This window comes from Blennius ocellaris, assembly GCF_963422515.1.
Source record: "Blennius ocellaris genome assembly, chromosome: 22".
Lineage (NCBI taxonomy): Eukaryota > Metazoa > Chordata > Actinopteri > Blenniiformes > Blenniidae > Blennius > Blennius ocellaris.
The window spans coordinates 13,853,346-13,880,586 of NC_137671.1; the positions used below are offsets into that span (position 1 = coordinate 13,853,346).

At 42.0% G+C, this 27,241-nt stretch overlaps 2 protein-coding genes across 2 annotated transcripts in view; both read right to left on the bottom strand.

Moving 5' to 3' along the window:
- camk1da (calcium/calmodulin-dependent protein kinase 1Da) overlaps nucleotides 1–17,420 on the bottom strand; it is a gene marked incomplete at both ends in the record, with an annotated part of 39,036 nt that extends 21,616 nt beyond the window's left edge. Inside the window, one exon of the mRNA XM_080517921.1 lies at nucleotides 17,323–17,420. Coding sequence (XP_080374047.1) covers nucleotides 17,323–17,420 — 98 coding nt within the window. The remainder of the gene's footprint in view (nucleotides 1–17,322) is intronic.
- Nucleotides 17,421–20,511: 3,091 nt separating this feature from the next.
- cdc123 (cell division cycle 123 homolog) lies at nucleotides 20,512–27,061 on the bottom strand. The gene is made up of 13 exons (XM_080517923.1): nucleotides 26,974–27,061; nucleotides 26,681–26,752; nucleotides 26,138–26,201; nucleotides 25,796–25,828; nucleotides 25,337–25,432; nucleotides 25,085–25,191; nucleotides 24,070–24,121; nucleotides 23,169–23,244; nucleotides 22,099–22,221; nucleotides 21,998–22,026; nucleotides 21,818–21,922; nucleotides 21,581–21,718; nucleotides 20,512–21,179 (listed from the first exon to the last, which is right to left on the bottom strand). Exons 1-13 carry the CDS (start codon nucleotides 27,045–27,047, stop codon nucleotides 21,117–21,119), a joined length of 1,032 nt encoding a protein of 343 aa, XP_080374049.1. The 5' UTR covers nucleotides 27,048–27,061; the 3' UTR covers nucleotides 20,512–21,116.
- Between the last annotated feature and the right edge of the window lie 180 nt (nucleotides 27,062–27,241).

The following is a 27,241-nucleotide window of genomic DNA, read 5'->3' on the forward strand; positions in this document are numbered from 1 at the left end:
CAATTAAACACAGCAATGGGTTGCCGAACTCTCAATCATTGATCGGTGTGACGCAGACTTGGAAAAAAAATAAAAATAAAAAATCCCCTCAATGTGAGTGTGTACACAGCCGAAGCTCCCCGCAACACTCATTAAATCACAACGCTGGGAACAATGTTGTGGGTTCCTGCGTTATCTCGGTTCCCACGAGGCAGACCGGACCCCACAAGCGGGGCAAAGGCAGGAGGCAGACACACACTTTACAGCCGTTTATTCTTGACTCTCAAACAAAGAGAGACACGGATGAGTTTCCTGCAGCAGAAGAAAAGTCATTCACAGACACAAAACACAGACTTTGCCTCGATGGACTGCATCTGCGGATGTGAACGTGGCCGCGGCCCCTTCTGAACACATCGTAATCCCAATAATCCCATAATAATCATCAGCAGAGAACTGCAGGTAAACTGGAGTATCAGTGCCAGAGAACCGAGATGGTGAAGTCATTTATAATCGACCTGAACACTGAAGTTTTACGTCCTCATGCCTCATTGACATGCATGGAAACCGACATTTTCTTAAAACAAACCAGGAATTAATCCGCCACAGCGTCGCTGCTCTTCTATTCAAAGCCGTCGTAGGTTTTATTCTTATTCTAACATCACAGAGGACCACTGAAACTTAAAGATAAAACATTTCTATCCATGTAATTCTTTCCCAACATTGATTTTGATGAAGATTTTTTTGATGTTCTGGTATCTAAAGCCAATTTTGATTTTAACAACTGACTCTGATCATCCAAATGTAATTTCACATGTATAAAAACCCTCCAGATGTGTTGTTCTTTACATTCATAGCAGGTGTTTGACCTTCTGAATTACCTGGTAGGTTACTTTTCTCTATCTACACACTCACCTATAGCCAGTTGGTGTCTTTGTGTATTGACTACCTTGAATTTACATGGTGACATGTCGCTGTAGGAATTAGTGATTCAGCCTAAACGTCTGATTTAAAAAAAACAACAAAAAAACATTTTTCCCTGTTCTAACAAACGAGGACTGACCTCATTTTCTTAATTTGCATGAATCTGGAGGTTTGGAGTTCAAATCAATTTATTCACCAAGTAGAAGGTAGATAGGTTGCTTCATTAATTCCTATCTGGAGATATATATATATATATATATATATATACATATATAAACCATTTAGAAAATATGTTTCCATGAAGATCTGTCGCTGAATATTATGCCGGCAAGGCGAGAAGAAATAACAGAAGCAAAACATGAGAGAGAGAGAGAGAGAGAGAGAGAGAGAGAGAGTGAATGGAGGCAGAATGGACCTAATAGATGAAGTTCGGCGCCTCGACAGCTGGAGCGCAGCTCGATATACGATGAAGAACCAGTTGATTGGAGGAGGGGAACCTGTGCAACATCGAGTGTTGAACAATCATGTGTGTGTGGGTGTGTTACCATGTGCGTGTGTGTGTATGTGTGAGATGATTGCATTTCCTCCTGTATGGACCTGTGTAATTGTGTCAGTTGAGCTCCGCTGCTTCCATCAGTCCACCGAGCAGGAAATATATTGGAAGCTATGATCCGTGTGTGTGTGTGTGTGTGTGTGTGTGTGTGTGTGTGTGTGTGTGTGTGTGTGTGTGTGTGTGTGTGTGAAATAGATTTATAGGCAGAAGAGACTAGAGCAGGATCGCAACGTGACGCCGACATATTTAATCGGTGAGACTGTCAGTACGGTCGTAGGTGTTTCTCAATGCCAAGCTACAAAAAAAAAAAAAAAACACTTCAGTCATCTCAGTCACTCTGTGAATCCTCCTCGGGGTCGAGGTAAGGCGTCTAAAAACAGATCACATGTTTTTGTAAATGACCCGGGACTGTTTTCGCGGCTGCCGGTGGTAAAGTGTGACAGAGGGAACTCGACGAGACGGTTGGAGGCGCTAAACACTGGAGCAACTCCTCAGTCTGCTTCTTAAAAGGTGCTGGTAAAAAAAAAAAAAAAAAGAAGCACACAGAGTAATCCTGCGTAGAAGAGAGGAACACTAAAGAAAACAAGGCAGCGTTTAGGATAAAATAAAACAGAAACAGCAAAAAAACAAACTGTAGTTTTCAGTCGGGCCACTAGCGGGTGCTGGAGGGTCGCCATTGTTATTGTCCGTCTACTCGCGCGTCTGCAGAAGAACCGTTTACTCCAGCCGTGATGTGCAGTCTTTTTATAAATTCCACCTTGGGAGCCATTTTTCGAAAAGCTGCGTTTTCAGTGTCTCCGAAAACCCAATTAAGTTTGTTGTTTTTACTTGCAGGTGTCGTATAAACGGGGCTTAAATCTGCTAATCTAACTTCAGAGGCAACCTATTGCCTTGCGTTTGTTTTGTCAGTCGCACATTTTTTTTTTTGTAATAAAAACCATAAATTGCACCTCGGGGTGATCGGAGCTCAAGCTCGTGTTTATCTGCTGTGATTTCACGGCTCTATTAGCAGACAGCAGACGGTACCGGCAGAAGTCCACACTTTCCATTAGTGCCCTTCTGTGGGCTCAGAGCGAAAAAAGAAAAAGAAAAAGAAAAAAGAAAAAAGCGGTCAAATACACAGGGACAGAAACAAAACCCAGGCTTTGAAATGTCACAAATTGCACGGAGCGATTACAGTAATAGAGTGAGAAACGTCCCGCCTGCCAAGCTCTTCGTAAACGTTTCCGCCTGGTTTCCCCACAGAAGCTTCGAAAGGTTTTCATCATTCATTTCAAGTGGAACAATGCCAGCTCTATAGATCTGTTCCTGCCCGATCAATAATTGGCGGTTTAATCAAAGCAGGAGTCTGAATAGACTCACACACACACACACACACACACAAGTCCGACAATGACGCAGCGCAAAGCTAACGTCATCGCCGCGCAGCGCATGCGTGACGCCGGTGAAAGGATAGGCCACGCCCCCTCAACGTGCACGACGGGATGTCAAACGGACAAAAAAACACACAAAAACAAGAAAATAAAAGGAATTGCTCGTCAGAGGGTTTTTGCTTTTCAACAGATTGGTAGGAGAGAACAACAATCTGCTCGCGCGATAAACATCTTTCACACTCTGAGGTCAGCTTGATAGGAAAAGAAAAAAGAAAAACAAAGTTTCCTCGTTGTCTCATTCTGTCGTTGCTGCTCTGGTGCCGCCACAGTTCAGACTGCTTCTGCAGAGTTCAAACAAAACGCTGGGATTTGCTCAAGTCAGGTTGCCACGGCAACGTCAACCAGACGTGGTATTAACTCACCGCTGCAACGCTTCCCCTGACACACGAAGAGGTGGTCGAAGATTCCTTACTACCTCGGACTAGTAAATATCTCAACTTGAATAAAACAAGAGAGCATCAATATTAATATATGACCGTATTTTGCACTCCGCTGTCACACAGTGACATCTAGTGGTCATATGATTAGCCGTCAAACTGGAAAATACACCGATACCACTTTTCTAAAGGACGAGTGCTGACCATTGGTATCTACTTGTCGATACCATGTGGTGTTGTTTTTAAATCTTACTTTTGACTACTGGTTTTTTTTTGTAATTCCTTTATTACCGATGTGGAGTGACTTTCTTTTAGTTTTTTCACACAGCACATATTTATTATATAATTTTATTTCTTATAAGGAAAAAAAAATGAAGAAATTTTGTTTTTCTTCCTTATTTTATTTAATTTTTTATTTTATTATAGCATTTATTATTTTATTATTCCTTATAAGAAAAAAACAAATGAGGAAATGTCGTTTTTTTTCTTCGTTATTTTATAAAAAAAATTATTTATTATAGTATTTATTATTTTATTATTCCTTATAAGAAAAAAAACAAAGGAGGAAATGTAGTTTTTTTCTTCCTTATTTTATTACATTTTATTATAGTATTTATTATTTTATTGTTTCTTATAAGAAAAAATAAAAAGACACGAGGAAATTAGGAAATTTAACCATTATTTGCCCCAAAGCCCTCCTTCAGAATACTCAGAAAAGGTGGACGGCTGCGATTTGGAAATATGGTGAAATGGAAGAGGACGTTATTTGTGAAAATGCAACGGAGCTTGAAAACAGGTCAGCTGAAATATAAACGCAGTAATCTAACACACACACACACACACACACACACACACACACACACACACACACACACACACACACACACACACACACACACACACACACACGCACACACCAAAAGCCAAACGACGCTGACCCTAACTCGTCTCCGTGCGTTCGAGGCGTCCAGAGAAATGGAGCGGAGAGGACGGGTAACGTCTTCCTTCCCCTCCCTGCGGTGCAACACGCCATACGTCTTAGTTGCACAGCAGGCTTAAATAGCGCCGTTGCCACGGCAGCAATTAAGTGCCAATTATAGTCTGTATTCTCACTGCGGCTCTGACAGCGGAGGATGAAGACGAGCAACAGGGAGAGGCGCCGGAGCACAAATGCCTGAACAGTCGCAATTAAGACAAAAAAAAAAAACCCACTGAGCGATTTGCTCTATAGACTTTGACAGTGTAATCTGTCCCATCATCCATATGGGTGGTGGTGGTGGGGGGGGGCTACGCTCCATCGTCAGCAGATGACAGATGGAACATGCATGCGGAGCTCTGTAGTCCAAAATTAAACATTTACAGACACACGTGAATCAGAGCAAACGGGGCGACTGGAAAATAGCGACTGTACGCCGACGACATGCCGCTGTTTCAAGGCGTGGCAACGCAAAACCACGCGGCTCAAAGGAAGCTAAAAGTGAAGGGAATTCAGGATACCATCAGGAAACGCACATATAAATAAATATAAATGTGATTCTCTGTCAATCGGTTGTTGGTACGATGACATAATTCCATACATATATAGCTTGAATGTTCTGCCGTTGTCTGGGCTTGTGGTTCGTTCCCTCACCTCCCCAATGGCATAATTACTTTCTATTTGCATGTTCTGCCTGTGTGTGGGTTTCCTCCGGGTATTCCAGATTCATCCAACAGCCCCCCCCAAATAAAAAAAAAAATAAAAAATTAATTAATTAATTAATTAATTAATCAACGTAGCAGTGTGGACGGATTCTGATGATCTTTCACAACAGTCACTGGATTAATTTTCCTCTTTTCGCAAACTGTCGCAAAGATGTAAGAAACTAAACATGTGTGAAACAAGACGGCGTTGCGGAGCGAGTGTGTGTGTGTGACACACACACACACACACACACACACACACACACACACACACACACACACACACACAGAGTTAGGTATGGATTTACCATGGCAACAGCCGTGGCCACCACTCGGGTATGTGTTGCTTTATTTCCCTGACGTTTACCTTCTGCACCATTAGAGCTTTAACTGCCATGTGAGGAAGACATGCTCGCAGCCAAAGATTTCACATGTGACTTCTGGTCGGTACTTTTATTTATTTATTTATTTTGATTTCGTCACCTCGTGCAGAGGAAGCTGCTGAGAAACAGCAGATATAAATCATCCTCCAGCTGAGGTCGATTAAATGTAGTAGTGTGGCGGCTCACACAAGATTCCTAAATATCCAACAGGAAGTGCGTTGATCCAACAGTTTCTCCATGAACCTGTAAATGAGTAATTCCAGTAGATTTTACGGGTTAACGGGCTTCACGCAACTGATAGCAACTCCAACCTTACTTTTTTAATTTGCTGGGTGCAGCTTATATTCAGGTGTGCTCAATAGTCTGGGAATTATGGTAAATCTTTATCAAAATTACAGCGGCACTGCTTAATCTATGGAGAGTGATAAACGCATCATTAAATCTAAAAATCACACGTAGCACTCACTTGATGGCTGAGGTTGGACTTTTTAATAAATGTCTTAATCAACAAAATAATTACAGAAAACGTGCCAAATAGAGGCTTTTAAAGGGGAAATGTAAGACCTTATACATAGGCTGCAACTGTCACACATGTATTATTAACATTATTTTATGATTTTTAATGGTTTTATGGGTTTAATTACATTTACGCTACATTAAATTCTAAAAATGTGTCTTTTGTTTAAGTAAACTTCTTCGATCTTTTGAATTCTGAGCTCTAGAGAAAATACAGCATGCATTTTCACTTCATGGGGAACTATACAGGATAAATAAAAGATAAAGGTAAAGTACTGCTACTCTCTCTCTCTCTCTCTCTCTCTCTCTCTCTCTCTCTCTCTATATATATATATATATATATATATATATATATATATATATATATATATACATAAATCTATTTAAAAAAAATGTATGACATGATCTGCACTTATCTCATCCTATTGTCATTGATCTTCACAGACCGGAGTCTGTTTTCATTGGAAACGTCACCGACTCCCATCAAGCCAACAAACAAATAAAACTAAAAATTACCCACAATCCAAAGCCGCAGTGTGAGGATCCGTTCATTCATTCATTCATGCTCCATGGGCGCAGAGGCCAAGCGGTGATGTCAAACCGTATTTATGCGAGTTGAGCAGCGCAGCCAAATATAATGTGACCTTTACTGGGCTTTAATGTGACTTGATGAGTTTATTAAAGGAGGATTAGGTCTCCCAGCAGACTGCCTGTCGTTCTGGGATTCTTGAAGAACCACCGGATCTCATTCATTAACGATAAACTGACTAGAGGTAGCAGGAAAAAAAAAAATATATATATATATATATATATATATATATACACACAGGAAGACTCTTCTCACCAGTGAAGTCCTCCGTTTTAATCAGTGTAAACAAACCTGCTGTAAATATTTGCGATGGTTTTCATCAGGAGCATGCTGCCACGCGTTTCTCCTCGTGGCTCTGGGAATTATTTCTTTCACACGACTCTACGACGGAGTCGCCCAGACAAGTCGTCGACGCGACGGCGGAGGCGGAATGTTCCGAACGTACGACGATGACGTCACCAAACCGTCGGCATGCTCGGCGCTCGGGCCGTGACCCCCCCCCCCCCCCCCCACAGCCAGGTCACGTCGAGAACGAAACGGTTGCTTCACTGCGGCCGTCCACGTTGGAGGCGCATCACGTGACCTGAAAGTGATGTCAGCTCTCAAAACGTCGCCGACTGCATGAGTCGAGCCAGAGTCGACACGCAGCAGCTGTTTGATTTCATTGGGGGGGGGGGGGGGGGATTTGTTCGGAGCGTGGTGGCGTCTAACCCAGAGACAAGACAGGAAATGTAGTAGAATGTCGGGACGCCGTTAAAAGCCCATTAGAAACAATGTCACTGGCGTGGCTTTCCTCTGAGGTAATAAAAATGGATTTCCCATTCATGTGACGTTCATGAGGGGGGCGGATGATCCAAATCGATGGATTCACTCCCGGTGAGTGAAGCCTTGATCAAAACATTGACAACCAGGCTCTGCAGGTGGAAAAAGGGGGGGCCCCGGGGGGGGGGGGGGGACATGGAGAAACGCTGGGATGCCGTGGTCATACGTGGCTCGTGCTGCTCCGGCTCTCTCAACGCCGGCTCGCTAATTAAAAGGTGCACATAACTTCACCGTAGGTGTGACTGCGTGGAGGCGGAGTCTCAGCTTGTGCGTGTAAAAGAGGGTAAATCAGTGAAATGAGGTCATGAAACGACTAAACTCCTGGATCCGGCTTTTAACCCGCCTCCTCAGAACCACTTGGGATGAAACGAAAACATTTTTAAAAACAATTTAAAAATGGAAAGTAAGAAAGAAAGAAAGAAAGAAAGAAAGAAAGAAAGAAAAAAAATCAGGAAACAAGGGTGATGATGATCAGTAGAAGCGGATGAATATAGAAAAGCAGAAAGGAGTGTTGCAGTAAATAAAGTGGTGAATATGAGGAGGAGAGAAAAAAGGAAAAAAAGAGAGGGAACGGAGGATTAAAAGTAAAAAAAGGAGGGAAGGAGAGAGACACACGTTAAACCTTTTAAAGCGCCTCCTCAGCACCAGTTCGGATCAATAAACTACAATTTCCTCTGCTTCCGACGTCTTCGGGCGGCGAAAACGGAAAAGTTCAGTTGCAGCCACTGAAAACGCGACTTTTCTGAAAACGCTCCGACTCGGTCTCCATGGAAACGGGAGAAAACACGACTTTTCTGAAATGCTGCGTCTTCTGCACGTGTGCCAACAGACGGACAATAACAATGTTTTCCTCCAGAGTGTCGTGACTCCCAGTCCTTCTTCTCCTGGGACTTTTATTTTGACAGCCACCGTGATAATAATCCAACCTTTTTGGTTTGTGACACACCAATTGCAGAAACGTTATGTTTATTATGTACAGGGTGAGGCAATACAAGTTCAACTTCAGCCTCAACCCTTCAGTCTACCTCTTGTTTGTTTTTACTTCTTTTTAATTGTTGCATTTTCTGTTGCTGCATTTTGTTTTTGGTTGATCATTAAATATTTAGACTGTATTGTTCTCTGCGCATGTGTGTGTGTGTGTGTGTGTGTGTGTGGCACGCGCTTTTCCAAAACGAAAACGCAAAAACAAGTGCGAACGTAAACGTTGTCGTGTGAATGGCGTCTAAATAAAAGTGTTGTAAATGAGTACAATTTAGCACTGCCTTCACGCCTGGACAATTACGGCGCTTTTCCAATAGTACCTGCTCGGCCCGACTCAGCTCCTTCGACAACACCGGTGTTTCAGATTAATCGGTTTCCCTGTTAACTGGTGACCAAGTTCCTCCCGCGTCTCCTTTTTCACAGCAGATATTTAAAAAAAACCAACAAAAAAAATCTGTATCTGTCCTGGCGAACGCCGTTTAACCGCATTTCCATTAAAGTTTAAAGCGTCGTACCGTTTGTGTGTCTTATGTCTTGTGCTGGTGTTAGAAGGTACCAGTTAACATGGGGCACCAGTTAAACCAAAACACCGGACAACTAAGCACCATGGTAACAATCCACATTTTGTAATATTAATAATTTGAGGCGGTGGTACAAGATGAAGGTTTTATCAGATGACTCTAGCCGATTTGGCTTTTTAAAGATGCAGAGTAGTAAGTTTGCATTTTAGCATTTTTTTCAAGTCCCATTAAGTTACGACGGCTATCCTTTTGAAGAAGAAATATTAAATATTTAATCTCGTCTCTGGGAGTATTATTGTGAGCGTCACCTGGTGGGATCCTGCCTGGGAGAAACAGATGTTTTGTTTTTGTTTTTGTTCCATCACGTCACGGCAGAGTCAGCGCATCGGCAATTAAACTGTGAGACTCACATCTGTTCAGGACGTTTGGCCTGGTGACGTGTGCATGCTCACACCGGCCCTGAAGGACACACACACACACACACACACACACACACACACTGAATACAGTAATAGTCAAGACTCTGTGAAAGTAGGTCTGCTATTATACAGAAAAAGCCTTGAAGGTGCAGACGAGTGTGTCACTCTGTATTAAGTGCGTGTGTCTTGTATTATTACCGTATGAGTGCTTATATACAAGTGTGTGTGTGTGGGTGTGTGTGTGTGTAGTCTCCCCTGAATTACCTGTCCAGAAGACAGAGTGTGTCGTTACTTCATAATAAGACCCGAGGAAACTGTGAAAGTCGTGGCAGATTAATACAAGAAGACGGTGAGTTATGAATTAATAAGACTTATGGAATGAAACCGACCATAAAATTATTTTTTTTTAAATCGCTCCAGGCGACAGCTATCAACAGACCAGTTTAACTCTTAAAACCTGTTAAACACGTGATTAGAACGGTACACGTGTGAATAATTAAGCTTCCACATGGAAAACCTCTACAAATTTGAATAAAATCTTAAAAATAATTAAAACGGTTACGCGTCACCTTATAAGGGGTTCATTTGTGCTTTTATTTTGAAGCCGTCACCTCCAGATCCAGTGCACAGTAATGTGTTATCATAAAACCGTGATCATAATCCAGCACAGATATGAGGAGCGTGTTTGCACACGTTAACGTACATTTAAGACCAGAGGTTTGAACGTGCTTGGACACGTTTCACACGGAAAAACATGAGGACGACGTCTTGACGGTTATTTGAATGCTTCCTGTCCTGCTTCTCGCTGAAGGAGGAAGAAAAGGGAAAAAAAACGCTTTTAAATGGAAAGATTCATTCAATTGTGACGAAATATTATTTCATATATTGTATCATCAGATCACATGTGGGGGAATATCAGTCGTCTAAATGCTCCTGATGATTTTTCACTTTCACCGGCTTGTTCGCCGGAAGAAACGGCCACACCGCCCCCTAGCAGCCAGAGCAGGAAGCACACTTATCCTTATGCATGTGATTCATTACAAAAACAGGCGTCACGTGAAAAATTACTTTGTTTTCAGCATTTCTGCATTTTCATTGTAAACATTCGTCGTTTTTTGTTGTTGTTGTTGTTTTTCTGAACGTTGACATGTAAATTTCCGTGTCGCGTGAATACTGACGCCAATAAAAAGCGGAACTCTTTTCACGGCAAATCATTTGCATCCGAGTAATCTGGTACATGTTTATACTCTTTAAAAAGCATATTTTCTGGTTTTAATTCACTTCTATTTACACCTCCTACAATTTCATTCGTGAAAAAATCTATGTTGTAGATTGCTATTATTTATCATTGTTAAAAGGTTAAAGCAAACACCTCGACGTGGCGACGGCGGGCGAGCGGAGGCCTTGAGAGACGGACGATTCGCTCGGCTCCTCGCCGCCGTTTCCGTGGCGAGCGACTTTTGACGCCGCTTCAGTTGACCCGCTAGTTCATAACCGCCGCGGAGGAAATTATTAATGGGAAGATTGTATCGGGCCCCCGATTGGCACAATGAGCCCCGGGATCTGGAGAGAGAGAGAGAGAGAGAGAGAGAGAGAGAGAGAGAGAGAGAGAGAGCGCCGCCGGCGTTTCAGAGCTTCCTCGGCTGCTTTTTGGTGGCAGATGGTGGAAGGAGAGAGGCCGAGTGAAAAATCACTTCCAGCGTATGAATCCTTCAGCAGAGGGCCAGGACATCACAAGGGCCCCCCCGGGGGTGCCCCCCCCTCCCACCCCTCCCACCCCCCCGCCAACCTGCTCAAGTTGAGCAATGCATTGTGGGGTTGGTTCTTATGATCAAACAGTCAAGTGACGCAAAAAAACAGATTCAGTGCTCGTAGACATTTAATAGAATCACGTCTGTGACGTAGAACACGTCATATAGCGGGATTTTAAATTGTTGCGCCACAAGAAAGCCGCAACTATTTGTCGAAGGGCATTAAAGCAACTCAGAAAATAAGAAGTAACTGTGCTTAAAATAAAAAAAATAAAAAATTGGTTCAACGAGCAGCACAAGGTAAAAGTTCTGCATCGTTTCCCATCAAAAGAGCCACAATAGCTTCGAATGCATTTTGCAGTTTTAGCCTTTTTTTTAGCCAATTTTAACTGATTCAACTCGTTTCGCCTTTTTGACTTTTATTTTTAGCTTTTTTAATGTCGGGACAATCGTGAGGCCGATTTCCTGACGTACAACAAACCTGTCTGTAAATGGCGCTATAATAAAATGGAGCGAAAAGGTGAGAAGAGAAAGTGTTTCAAATGTCAAACCTTAATAAAAACATGTATTTTTAACACAGAAGCTCAGACGGAGGCTTATTCACTCCCTTGTTTTATTTTGTCCCCCCCCCCCTCCAGACGCGGGGATACATTATTTTTCGTTAAACAAACCTCCTCGCCGTCGTTCCCCCTGGTGGGACGCGAGAACAGACGAGTGTCACGGCAGCACGACGGGCTTCCAGCTCAGGGCGCCTCGTAAGCTGGATGTGGTCGCCGAGGGGCTTAAAATAGAGCGTTGATCCGATAATGGACTGAAGTTTATGATCATTAATACGCAGAGGTTCTGGACACACGTGTCAAACGTGTGCAGAGGGACGCCGGCTGGCCGATCGCCTCCGCTGAGGTTCTCGTTTGAGGAATGAGAAAAAACAAAACAAAAACTGAAACAATAAAGGATGCGCTTGTGTGACGGTGACAATTAATACCTCATTCTTATAAAGCAGGGGTGTCGGACATATTTTAGTCCAGCCGGACTTTTAAAACAATGTATAGTTCACGTGATGAAAATGTTTATATTTTCACAATAAAACAAAAAACAATTACGACCAAAATAGCACTGCAATCTCAACAATAAAGCTGATTTTAATCAAACTTTTTGGTGCGAAATACAGTGAAATCTTCTCATAAAGCTGTTGCATTCTGGGTGTTTTTTGGGTCGTTTTTTTTTAACAAACACCCTTAATGTTTAACATCCCTGCAATAAACGTTTCAGAAGAAATAAAATGGCATTTTAATGCGAAATAAGAAAGAAAATACTTGTTTAAATGTTTAAGTTAGTGGCTTGATGAGCTCATAACTTCACATCTCACCCAGCTAACCATCAAGAGTCAGAAAAACCTGACATTTAGTCAGCGGTGGTTTATTGTTGCGTCAAGTTTCAGTCACGGCGGTGAAGATTCTTCACGTTCTCTAAAATATGTCTAACATGAGTCACGGGAAATGGAAACGGTTCTCAGTGTTTGACGTACCGGCAATATAACTCATATATAACACTCACATCCCTGACTTATACTCTCATATGATTTTTTTCAGTAACTAGTAATCTAACGCGTCACTATTTGCAGACCAGTAATCAGATTACAGTTACTTGTCCGAGTCACGGTGTGTTACTGCTACAGTTTCCCGCAAGACCAGTTTCTTGTCTGCAAAGTTGCTTTATTATTAAAAAGAACCGACCGCTCCTCCGTTCTCCTCCACTGAGAAAGACACGATCTAACTTGTGATGTAGCCACGTTACTTTTTAAAAGGGGTAACTCACAGTAGTCGGATTAGTTTTTGACCTGGGCTCGACTGAGAACCAAAGTTCATCTCTGAGCTTGGAAATAGTTAGAAAGTCAGTTAGAAGTCAGTGAGAAGTCGAGTGACTTTCAGCAGTCATGTGATCAAACGCGACACCTTTGTGGTGTCGTTTCCTCTGAAAGTGTGAAAAGGCCGAACGAAACCAAAGTGACGATTTCACCAGCAGTGAAATAGATAATATAGAGTTTATAACAAGAGGATGACGCAGGTGACAAACTGTGACGATCTTCAAACGTCTTTTAGAAAGTGGAAAAAAAAGAAAAAAACAGCGTTTAGAGCTTCAGCTCGGCAGTCCGGAGGCAAACAACTCTCCTTTTGTTCTATTTTTACGAGTCTATTTATAACCAGGTTAAAAAAAAGAAGAAGAAGAAGAAGAAACTTTTAAATCTGCATCACTGCACAACGCCGTCACAACTCATTTGGCGAAGCGGAGACGACGCAGACGGGGAGGTGTAGGACAGAGGGGACGGAGGGACGGTGGGGGGGTGGGGGGGGTTGAAGTCCCAGCAGCAGCAGGAAGTGGAGCATCAATTAAGGGCAGCGTGCCCTAGATGGCACGGTGACGCTCCCACAACGCGCCGCCGCTTCACTTTCCGTCTCCGTCTCTGCCACTCTGGCTTCATATCGGCCTCTTGGACCGGAAAACAACAAACAACAAACAACAAACAGCCCAGCAGGTCGTTTTGGCCGCTGACTGAACCCCGTGGAGTCGATCCCGGGTTCAACTGCGTCGGGAGATCCACTACAAAATAAGAGCCGCATGGTCTGATTCCTTCAAACAGCCTGAAATAGATTGTTTGTTGGTTTTTTTATGCAACTAAATGATATTTTTATATAAAAATAGTCTCGTTGCAGCTGCTCAGACAGAAATCAACAGTAAAATAAAGAGAATCTTGCTTATATGGACATTTTTTTGTATATTTTAGGATATTCTACATTATTCTAGTTGCACTATTAGACAATTCTGTCTTTTTTTTTTTTTTTTATTAAAGTGACCCTTTGGGACGTCTTTACTGTCGCAAAATTGCTTTTACTACATTTTTCTCACCCTGTTCTCTTTACTGATTTGGATTAAAATAACAATCCATTTATTTCCTTTATTTTTAACATAGTTTATAATGGGCTCCAGCAGCAAGCGGCTGTTAGCTTTTATTTTCTTTTTCTTTTTTTTTAATCAGTTGTGTGAAGTTTGTATGTTTTTTTATTTGTAGTCTTTTTCCAAGCTTTCTTAAGAAATATCAGCTGTGTGACTAATTGTGTGTGTAGCCCTGTGTACAAAAAACCCCCATAATTAAAATGTGTAAATAAGAAAAATCCAGTAACACTTTGTTAAAAACTTGTTTAAAATGCTGGTTAAAGTAGATTTAAAGATGTTTACCACCAAGTAAAAGCAGGTTTGATGTAGTTTAAGAGTAAAGTCTCTCTGGTTTATGGTCCTGAAAGCTTTTGATTTCTTTATTTCTATTCAGCGAGGAAGTTTGGTTGAGTGGCGACGAGTGAACCAAGAAGAAAAACCAGTTGGGCTCTTCTGAAGCTGGAGCTGTATGTAAAAAAAAAAAAATGCTGGATGTTACTGTGGGTTTTTTTTTTTTTTTTTTTTTTAAGCCTCGTCATTTGAATTGGGGCCAAATAAAAATGGGCAAAAACCTTTTTCTTGTTCCCTTTTCTGTTCACTTTCATCCTCCTGCTGAGAGCTGCAGCCTCACCTGAGGCTCACACACACACACACACACACACACACTCCTGTCGTTATTGAATTATTGAGCACCGAGCGACAGAGACACACACGGGGGGGGTTGTAGGGGGGGGGGGGGGGGTAACTGGACACCGAGGAGCGCCTCACATAGGAAACACAGAGCTGCCAGCGTGAACTCATCCTCATGAGGTTCAACGTCAAGGGAAAGAAAAGGAGGAGAAAGTGTCACACTTGAAAGGCCTTAAAAAAAGAAGAGATGAGGTGGTGGTGGTGGGGGTGGGGGTGATGGTGGGGTGATGGTGAGGGGGAAGGAGTCAGAACTGAGGCGTCGCATCTCGTCAGCACAGATGTGACTCGGAAACAAAACAAAAAAACAAAAAAAACAACAACTGCTGACGCACAAAGCTGCCGACGCTCTGGTTCCCCAACACGAACTGATGCACCTGAACGCAACGTCACAAAAAACACACACACACACACACACACACACACAAACTGTGTGGTCGTCCAATCAGAGAGCACCGTACCAACATTTCACCTGACTTGGTTTCAGGCTGCAGGCACACACACACACACACACACACACACACACACACACACACACACACACACACACACACACACACACACACACACACACACACACACACACACACTTCCCTCTTTCTGCTGAGGCATCAGGTTCAAAGATCCGTCAGCAGCTCTGGTGAAAATGTACCTGCCGCCTCGGATCATTGAGTCCTACCCCACTCCCTCCATTGAGTGTGTGTGTGTGTGTGTGTGTGTGTGTGTGTGTGTGTGTGTGTGTGTGTGTGTGTGTGTGTGTGTGTGTGTGTGTGTGTGTGTGTGTGTGTGTGAGTGTGTGTCACATCCACTCTGGAAAACGAAAACTGCTTCCTCACTACACAACATGACTGCACTTCCTTGTGTTTGATGGGAAATTTCCTTAATCTGTGTTTAATTCGCCCCCCCCCCCCCCCACACACACACACACACATACACACACACACACACACACACACACACACACACACACACACACACACACACACAAAATTAAGACCTCACGGGTCTTTATCTAAAGTCCACAACGGTCATAACTGCTAGATTGCAGAATAATCCAATCAAATGCTTTAGCGCCAATTTAAATGACAGAAGTGGAATTTGTCCGCTTCGTTCAATTAGTGGCGATAACTTAAAAACAAAAACAACAAAAAAAAACCTCCACGTGCCACAACATTAAAAAGTGAGAAAAAAAGCTGTGCTTTTACCAGGAGGTGGGATTAATTACAGATTAGCGTCCTTCAAATTATACTATATATAGATTAGAATGCTAAAAAAAAGTGTGAACAGCGGCGTCAAGCGGAATCTATCATGATAATGGCAGTGAAATAGTGACGAAAACAGAACTTTTCGAAAACCCTCCAACTCCGTCTCCATGGAAACGGGGAAAAACGCAACTTTTCTGAAGCGCTTCTATTGCACGTGCTCAGTAGATGTAGAATAACAACAACGTTTTTGCCTCCAGGGCGTCACTGTAATCTCCTTGGGACTTGGTAGCTTTATTTTGACAGTCACCGCAATAACAATGCAACTTCCTCTTCTGTCCCAGTGTACTTCCTATATAATGTTTATAACATATTGTTCTCCAAATGGCTGAGTAGTTCCATTACAAAAACCACCAACAGCACCACCTGGTGGTCCTACGTGCCAACTGTGTCGTTTTCAGCTTTTATTGTCTAAACGGACGTCGTTTTCCGAACCGTCGCCGTTTAAACGCGAAATTTTCCCATAACAAAAATGCAAAATGGGGTTTAAAAAGCTCGATTTCTTATCGAAACTAGATTAAGTAGATTAGCGTCAAAGCCGCTTTCAGTTTGTTTATTTTTAGCCTTTTTTTTATATTATGATATCACTCAAATTATGAACCCTTTTAACACTTTGCACTGAAACCAAAGGAAAACATTAAAAATATGGAATAAAAGATGGAAAACATTGAAATAGAGTAAAAGCTACAACGGCTTAAATCAGACGAAAAAAATGCTAAAACGTAACATAAAATGGCAAAAAAAATGCTAAAGATCGTAAAAGAGCCAAATCAAAAAAAAAAAAAGAAGAGTGGACAAAAAGATCAAACTGGCAGTAAAACCTCCTTTAGGCGTCTCAATTAAAGTTTACAAGTCATAAATGCAACATGAGCCACAGAGAAACTCTATAAACACGTCTTATCTTCAGTTTGAAGGTCAATTTGGTGTTTTTTGCAGCTCGAGATGAATTGAATTTGGTTGGAAAAAAAACTAACAAAAAAAAAAAAAACCAGTGGAGAAGAAGTGACGTTTTGACTGGACGAGGTTCAGGAACGAAACACGAACGACTGAAAACAATAATTACAAACATTACATAATTAAAAATAAATAAATAAAAGCGGGCTGGACTGTTGACAGCAGCAAGATAAACGGGTGAACTGGTGAAGTGGTGCAGGAGGAGGAGAAGCAACAGGCAGAGAGAGAGAGAGACAGAGAGAGAGAGAGAGAGAGAGAGAGAGAGAGAGAGAGAGAGAGAGATGGAAAATAGATAGAAGCATAAACTGTAGAAATGGCTTGACGTTTTATTTTGAATGAAAATGAATGTGACACACACACACACACACACACACACACACACACACACACACACACACACACACACACACACACACAAGCGATGCTCGCATCAGCCGGACTCCCCGCTGAGAGACCAACACGTCTCCGTCCCGGAGCGCGACAATGACGCGCGTGCGCCAAGGTAACTCGAGACACCGATAATAAAGGGGGGGGGGGGGGGGGGGGGGCGGTTTACTCACGTGCCGAGGACTTCTTTAAAATCAAAAATCTTCTTGATGTCGTCGACCTGCTTCTTCCACGTCCCCCCCCTGCCCGCGTCCCCGTTCTCCCGGGCCATGGCGCTGCGTAACCGGCCCGCGTGCGCTGCGGGAGGACGAAGGGAGGCGTGAACGAGCGGCGGATATTCCCCTTCTTTATATTTGAAAAACAAAAAAGTGATAGAATGTGGGGGGAGAGAGAGAGAGAGGAGGGAAGGAGTTGGACCGCTGAGCCGGGAGGAGAGACGCTTGTAGTGTGAGTGTGTGTGTGTATGAGTGTGTGTGTGTATGTGTGTGTATGTGTGCCGCTGCAGCAGGACCATGTGAGTCCTGCAGGTTACCGCGTCTCTCTCTCTCTCTCTCTCTCTCTCTCTCTCTCTCTCTCCGGCCGTCTGGACAACAGCTGTCAGTCTCACCGCGACACTTCCGCTTGTCCCACCCGCGCCTTCAAAATAATCCTCAAAGCGCAGCGCGCGCCGCCGCCAGGGGGCGCCAGAGAGCGTCTCCGAGCGGCGGGGCGCAGTGGAAGGAGGAGGAAGAGATTCAAGGGAATAACTTTTACCTGTTTTTTTTGTTTGTTTGTTTTTTTACATGAGTGAAATTGAAATTATTGCGAATATGAAATGAGGTATTCACTTTTTTTTTTTTTAAATAAGCCACGAGTTGTTGTCAGGTGACAAAAAGCTGTTTTTTTTTCTTTTTTTAACCCTGTGACCATATTTATTACGGTAATATACTTTTCTTATTCCTTCTTTCTTCCCAACTGGATTTATATAAATTCATAATAGTCATCAATACATGAACTGGTTTCACTTATATCACACTTTTCTATCACTTTACATTGTTAATCACATTCTCACACACACACACACACACACACACACACACACACACACACACACACACACACACACACACACCCACGACGCTTCCATCCAGCGGGTTTATCTGAGGCCATCGTCTCATATTTTATTCTACGGTGCGGTGCTTTTATTCTGAAGTGATCCTCCTCCTCTTCCGGTGTCCTCTTCGTTAAATGATTGAAACTTGACGTGAGACCTGCTGAAACCTTCAATTGTTTCAGACGATAATTGACGTGACGCTGCGCACGTTTTCCTGGGGTTTCCGTTCAGTTATTACACGCGCGCGCACACGCATATCTTCTTTTTTATTTTTTTTTACTGCTTTATCATTTTACTGTTTGCAGGTCAGGTGCGCCATTGTCAGTTTATTGTGATGACAATTAAATAAAAAAAAAATTAAAAAAAACATTGCATGCGTGTGTGTGTGCATGTGGACATCGGGGCAGTAAAATCGCAATGCGCCAACTTGCTGACAACAACCATCAAGCATCCGTCCCCATTTGGGATTCCGCCCCCCAACCCCTACACACACACACACACACACACACACACACACACGTATTCCAGCATAACACCTGGATTTACACCTGATCTGGACTGCAGGGGGGCTCTGATCCTCCTGAGGTCAACTCGGGCCACTTGTCTTCACGTTGACCTCCATTTTTGTCCCCACAGTCACATGACCCCCCCCCCCCCCCCCCCATGGGGGGGGGGGGGGGGGGGTCATGTAGGTTTAAATCCCACTCTGATATCAGAATACACACGCAGCTGAAGTGCTTTGCATATCTTTGTGAAACCCTGTAGGGAGCCACAGCCGGGGGGATGGAGGGATGGAGGGATGGAGGGAGGGATGGAGGGAGGGAGGAAGCACAATGTGTTGCAGCCTCAGCGGCTCATGAGTATTCTGTCTGCAAACTACTGCAGCTCTTCCTCAGCAGCAGCCCAGGAAAACTCCTCTCCCCCTCCCCCTCCTCCCCCTCCTCCTCCTCCTCCTCCCTCACTCTGAGTCAGCAGAACTGACCTCCTCCCGCCCACCTCCAATGAAAGATGATTGCCCAGCTGCAATGGGAGGAGGAGGAGGAGGAGGAGGATGAAGGTCACAGGAGATGAAGGGGCCAGATTGATATTGATTGCTGGCAGAGCAGAAACATACATTTTAATCCTGCAAACGTACAGAAATATATAAATATATCAGCTGATTGTGGAGCAAAATAATGTTCCACACAGAAATCTGCAGACCTGAACATATACATACATACATATATTTTTTTTCTTTCTTTATGCATCAGCTCATGTCGACAAGCTGCAGCTAAATCTCATCTCTCTTTGTCGTAGAATTACATTTTTAAACCTTTTAACATCATTCTTATTTATCTTGCTGAGGAAAATCTCACACCTTGAATTTATTGTTGAATTTTGATTAAAAAAAATTAAAATAAAACTGTCAGTAAACCCATCTGCAGACGGAGTCTTCAAACTGTGTAATATAACATTGAGGAACATATTTTGGGGAATTTCCATGTTTTTTTCTAACTCTGCCCGTCTTCAATATAAATACTTATTTTACATCCTTATTTTATAATAAATAAAATACTTATTTTATATCCTATAATATTACTGCCATTTTTTTCCAACTAACCTAATTATTGCCCCTGTTCCAACTTTTATTGTTAAAAATCGGCTAAAAAGAATTTGGGAAATGGTCGAATGTGTTAGTTTTAACGTCTAAACTGTTTTTTGGGAAATGAAATATCTAAATAAATAAATGCATCATTTTTATTTACATTCCACAGCTAATTGGAATTGTACTTTTATATGTAATTAGCTTTTTCAAATCTACATTTGTAATGTAGAGTTGAACTATACCTGTTGTGTAATTCTAATAATCTTTAAACATTTAAGCGCCACTACTTGTTAAACTGCAAATTATCTGGCACAAAGACTCAAAATCCCATTTTCATGCATGATAGATAATTGTTTTACTTATTTTGAGTCCCTGATTTGACGGGATAGTGAGTTACTGCATGGGAAGATCATTTCACTGCTTTTAAGTCGTTTTCTTCTCCAGTTTCGTGTTAAAATCTTATATTTGTGTCAGTTTGTTGCGGCGTCGTTTTTAAAAAGCACCGAAAACACACATTTAGTGTCGTTTTTGTTCTCCTAATATAGAACTACGCAGAAAAAAAAAAAAAAAGTACTTAAAAATAGATTTTTCCACCTGGTTTTCGATGCAAATGGAAGGAGTTGCACTCATTTAGGTGAAATACCTTGATTTTGCACATTTAACCCACAAAACACTGGATTTGGTTCGATGTTTCTGATCTGAACAGACCTTTTATTGATTTATTTGTAATAATCAGCGTAAAGCGACACAGTCCTGCAGCCTGGCAACATTCCACATCGTAAACCGTGACTCGTGTTGTGCACAGATCGGACTTTTCCTCTTCGGATTCTGAAGGCAGACTCTTCCTCCTCCTCTTCCTCCTCCTCTTCCTCTGTCTGGACTCTGTTTACAGCCAGATTTAATTTCCATAAGGGCTCTGTGTTCACCGCGAGGAGGATCTTTCCATCTTCCCCGTTAATTGCTCCGTGGCGCCGCGGCGGCACGAGAGGCAGCAGATGAACTTCTTCATTTCAAGCTCGCGGCGCAACGAGAGCGGCGGCGGACGTGTGAGGAGGTTAACGGCCTGGTTGGCTTCTCGCTTTGCTCATTTTGAAATCCAGACGCCGCAGCGAGGAAACAAACACGACGCAGGTTGAACGTATAAAAGCGTTTCTATATAGTTACACTCTGTCGAGGGACGTTTTCACGATTTCATTACACGGAATCTTAGTTAAACACGTTTTAAAAAGAAAGGGGGGGAGAAAAACAAAAAACAAAAAGCGAGCTCAGAGTTCATGCAGATGATGAAGTCACTGTGGAGCCTCTTCCTCCTCCTCCTCCTCCTCCTCTTCGTCCTCCTGCTGGCTCTTCTTCTGTGGGAAACAAGATTATTATTATGATAAATTGATCATTATAATAGATTGAATCTGATCAGTGAATATTCAATATTTAGTTGTAATCTTTTTTTCAAGGTATTTTTGTGTACATTTCAATTTACATTAAATGTATATATTATATTAAAATATAAAAAATGTACATAAAATATTGAATTTATATTTTATACATATTTACATTTTTTCAAATTTTTTTCTCTTCCCCCCCTTTTTTTTGTATTTGTGTAATGAAAATAAATGTTTGCAGGTTTTATATTAACCAAAGTAATTCTCATGATGATAGGTGATGAACATGTGATAAAAAAGCTGATCAGTTCAATTAAATCCACCTGAATCAAACACTTCCTGCTGCTTTTTTTTTCTCTTCTTTTTGTTTTTACCAGTTTGAGGAAGTCGATGAGTTTGTAGGCGTCCTCGCCAGTGGACAGGTCCACAAAGTCTCTGGGGATCCGGTAGCTGAGGGAGGGGCTGGGCTGCACCGTCACCTCGCTGTTGGTGTAGCGGAACGCCGGGCCGTCCTGAGGGGGAGCACAGCAGGAGGTGAGGGTGGAGAAAATGACAGAAGAGGAGGGGGGAGGGTTGAGGAGTGGAGGGGGGGGGGGGGGGGGGGGACGGACCTGGTTCTGGGCGATGTCCCCGCCCGACGTGAGCTCGTCCCAGCTGAACAGCAGGGGGTCCGTCACCTCCCCGAACGGGTTGAGGTCGATGAGCCACACCCGGCCCTGCAGACCACAAGACTCTTATTCTGAAATCCGGGGGGGGGGGGGTTTGTGAAGTCGTTGTCGTTCCACACTCACCAGACTGTCTCTGTAGACGTCGAACACGACTGGAAAGCAGGGAGAAGAATGTAAATGAATACAGTTTGACGGCGGCGCTGGAGGATCAGAGCTTCACTCACAGTCCTCGTCCAGGAAGTTGAACTGGACCTTCTGGAGGAAGAAGTCCTGGATGGACTCACAGATCTGCTCCTCCTGCTTCAGGATGTGCTGGTAGTGCTGCGTGTAGTCCCTCTGGGAGACGGCTGCACACACACACACACACACACACACGCACACACACACGCACACACAAAAACACGCACACACGTACACAAAAACACACACACACACACACACACAAATACAGACACAAAAACATGCACACACGTACACAAAAACACACACACACACACACACACACACACACACACACACAGATATGCACGCACGCACGCACGCACACAAAAACACACACACAAATACAGACACAAAAACATGCACACACATACACAAAAACACACACAAAAACACACACACACACAAATACAGACACAAAAACATGCACACACGTACACAAAAACACACACACACACAAATACAGACACAAAAACACACACACACACAAATACAGACACAAAAACATGCACACACGTACACACGTACACACACGTGTACACACACACACACACACACACACACACACACACACACACACACACACACACACACACACACACACTGAATGTCCTAATTGGTCTGCAGACGTAATGTTTTGCTCAAACTTCATTACAGCGACTCTTTCAAACACAAAGAACCCGGCTCAGCTTGCATTGTCAGACTTTTGTCACATAAACCTTGTTATTCTACTACGTCAGTGTAACTTTTTGAGTAATGTAATCCTTTAACTGCGACTGTGACTCGTCCTCGTGGAGGTTAAAACAAGAGCGAGTCAGTTTGACGAACACAAAGAGGAAAATAAAGTAAAGCACAGAAATCAAACATGAATACTTTGAACTGGTGCCTCTGTATTGTGATCTCAGTCCAGACAGACGAGACGACAAGCAGATCGTTTCCTCACGTAAAGAAACACGTAAAAAAAAAAAAAATGGCAAAAATCGACATAAATAAGCCATAAATCTCAAAATCCTTCACTTTATTTTGAAAGGAGTGTCGGTACTGCTGGTACAGAAGCCCTCCTGAGAGTTTTTACCGATCAGTTTGTTTTCCTTGACGAAGCAGCGAAACTCTCCTCCGGGAATCAACTCGCTCCACTTCCTCAGGACGAGCTGAGGACGAGACACAGACGAGTCAAGAAGTCATTCGCGCAAATGTTCCATAAAGCGACAGGGTGGATTTCCTATGAACCGTTTTCTAAACATTTTGCACCTCCAGGCTCCTGCACAGCTTTCAGTATTCAAGTTAAACTGATTATTCGGATTTTATCCACAAAAAGTTGAAAGTAAAACAGTAACAAAGAGGGGTTTTTTTTCAGATGATCAAAGAAAAAAAAAATCAGGATTGTGTGTTGATTTAAAGTGTAAAATATATTTGATATTAAATATATTGCAGGATTAGAGCAAAAAATCCAAAACACAACAAAAAAACCCCAGTAAAAACAACAGAATTTGTCTAAAAAAAGAGCGATCTGGAAGATTATTGGTTCCAAAGTCAACAGTTGGAAGCAACAAGGAAATAATGGAAGAATAAAAGAAAAGCTATTATCATAAAAACATGAGCAATTATGTTTTTACTCACTGATTGTTTTATTATCATTTTTAACTGTGAAGCACTTCGGTCAGTCTCGACTGTTGTGTTAAATGTGTTATATAAATAAAGTTGGATTGGATTGGAACTCGTGATGTGGGGAGCTGAAGAAATCAAATTAAATACTTAACTTTTAAACACATAAAATGCTAAATTAACACACGTTTAGGCTTTTTAAAATCTAATTTCCTGTCGTAAACGACGCAACACGGATTCATAAATCTGAAAGTCTGTGTTTATAAGTGTATCTAACGTTTGAGGCATTATTTTATTTTAACGTGTGAAATTCTTCGATAATCCAGGAAGATTCTAATGATTTAGTGAGATCAAGTTGCACTTCCGGATACCTCATAGTTGATGACGGGATCTGGGGAGTCCTGGTCGCTGCACTGAAGGAATCTGCACAGAAACAATTAAAAATACATTCAATAACTCGCAGAAATGAACCGTCAGCCTTCATGTTACAAATGAATACTGTCACTTACACCTTCCTGGACGAGTTTATGATATTTACACTTGTACTGAACACGTGTTTGGAACAATATGGGTTTTTCGCACGCACGCACACGCACACGCACACACGCACACACACACACACACACACACACACAAAATTATATTACTTGACACACAAATCCAATTACACATGAACAGATGTTGTTACACAGGTGGAAATCTTTCCTCAAGTCAACAGAACATAAATCTCCAGATGACATAACGAGACCGTGTTTTATATTTTCCAGTACCGGACGACGTTTTCTCAAAGAGCCACGTTGAAAAAATAAAAGAATTTAATTACAAATTCCACTAATATTGAAGGCCGAGATGTCGAGATTTTTTTTTAAAGCAATTTTAAATGAACTACAACTGTTGCAATTTTTCTCAGTCTTTGTAAGTCATAATTACATTTTTCTAAATTTCTAGTAAATAAAATCAAGAATAAGAATTTCATAAAATTTCATTAAATAAAATTAAGAATAAGAATTTCATAAAATTTTATTAAACACAATTTAATTAAAAATAAATAAAATAAAATAAAATAAAATAAAATAAGATAAAATGACTACTATATTTTTTAATTAACCTAATTTTCCCATGGGCAAACACTCAATGTGTTGCTCTGTGAGCCAAGGTGCTACACGCTGTGTTGCAACCAATAATGTAATAATCACTACGAATGTGAAAGGTCTGAAGATAAAAGTGATTTTCATTGGACTGAATGATTGTAGAGCTGCAGCAGATAATCACAGGAACAACAACAAGCTCAGACGTCTGGCAGAGTCGAATAAATAAATAATAAATAAATAAATACTGGCGATCATCTGAGTGCAAACTCGGCGAGTCGAATGCCGACGGACTCACGGCTGCGTGAGGTCGTGGGTGATGAAGTCGGAGCTTTTGAAGAGCAGGAAAATGTCGCTGAGGCTCTGGGACTCCAGCGAGCTGTTGAGAGCGATCCAGTTGGCGTCCTGAGAGGGGAGAAAAAAAACAACCATGAGAAGCTCGTCTACCGACGGCTCGGAGACGCTTCCCGTCTCCCGCTAAACGACACACCCCCCGGCCTGCAAACTGAACCGACTCGGGACAAGGGGAGGGTTTGGTTTTTTTTTTTACCCGCGGAGCGCTCCAGTTCAGTTTGGGGAAAACCCGTCCGCCCAGGGAGTTTATGGCCTCCAGCACTTCAGCGGTGAATTCTGGGAACTCTGGAGCCTGAAGACAGAAAGAACAGAATGTTAACTTTAACGGGGAAAAAAAGTGCATATAACAGGAATATATAACATATAACAGGTTTTTCGACAGGAAAATGAATTTTTTTTTTAATAAAACATGGCAATTGTTTTTGTCCCTTGAGCTTCACCTGTTCATTAAAGAGTCCCAAAGAAATTAAAAAAAAAATACTATGAGCCCCAAGAAAAGTAACTAAATAGAACTTAATTGTTGACTGTGTGCAAGAGAAACTGGAGGAAATAAATTCATCTTAATTATCTTGTGATTGTAAAAGTGTGATTTCCTCCACGTCTCAGCAGATGTTGCACAAAGTGAGCATGCGCGAGGGACATTGCGTGGACTTACAGTGACAGTGGTGGTTGTTTCATCATCCGACCACTAGAGGGAAGCAGAGCATAAAGAAAAACAACATTTGTTTGGAGCCTTAAAACTCAAGTCATTTCTCACACTGCTGTTTTAACTTGTCACACACACAAAAAAAAAATAGAATGATTAACTCCAGACTATTAAATTCAGCTTAAACAATCAATTATGTTTTTTTTCCCCTCCCTCATTTTAGCTGAATTTGTCAAATTAGACGCCCCTTTTCCTATCAAGTTTAACAAAAAAGACTTCCTCCAGGCCCAACCTCAGGTTCTCGTCCCAGCTGGTTATGAACACTTCCAACATGAAGTCGCCTTCTCTCACCTGAACGTCTTCCTCGGCCTCTGAATCGCTGTTGTTGGGGTTTGTCTGCTGCGTGTTGTGATCGCTGAGGGAACAACAGAGAGGCCAGTAAGCAATATGAAGCATAAATTATGTGTAATGCATGTGAGATAGGTGCTTTCATTTTAAGAGATTTGGCACGCATTTACATGCAATCATCAACTTTCACAACATAATCTTATTTCCTTATTTCAATTTGTTACACCAACAGTCAAAACGTGTCTCGTCAAATAGATTTCTCTGCACTCATTTCTTTTCATCAGAACTTGTTCTTGAAAACTTACTAGAAATGTGTGCAAACACTAATGTTGCAAAAGTGTGATTTCCAAATATGTGCAAACACTAATGTCTACACATATTTGACCTCCACAAGACCTGAACTGCAGAGCATTCCCACAGGCAACGTCAACATGATTTTTACATTAGAGACAATTTGGTGAGACGCTACTAAAACACCAGTTACAAAAACAAAACACCCTCGTCTATTACATGAAGCATGTAAAGTGTGATTGTGCTCCTTCATACCTTCCAGAGACTACCAGTGTCCCATCGTCCAGTAAGTAATCTATTACATTTTGAGGCAGCGGAAGAATCAAACTGGGGAAGAAAACATACGAAATTAGTTATAAATAACAGTTATGTAAAGATAGAGACACATGGTTCAAATCAGGCCTCATGATTGTATATAGTTCTTTACATCAGTGGTTCTGTTTTGTTCGCTAACGTTAGCTTCTCTGCTAACTGGACACTCTGTCTCACAGCAACAGCAAAGACAATATTCCTCCTGCTTTCTCTACAAACGGACGGCGGCTGTTCACCTTTTAATTGTGTGTTTCTTGAAGATTGGATACCAAACGGAGAACTGACAGTTTACGACCTGCTCCTTCTTCATGCTGCAATATCCTGTGAGAGAGAGTCCGTCGATCAAGATAGTCCGGGTAGCCAATTGTTTTTTTTGATAAACTCCAGACTGCGGCAAACGCGTATAAAGTCGTGTAAAACAATAGACTTGGATTAAAAATGTGACAATATTGTGGTGATGTTAATCTGGAATTTACGTTGCGTTTTTGTTTGTTTTTTTGTTAT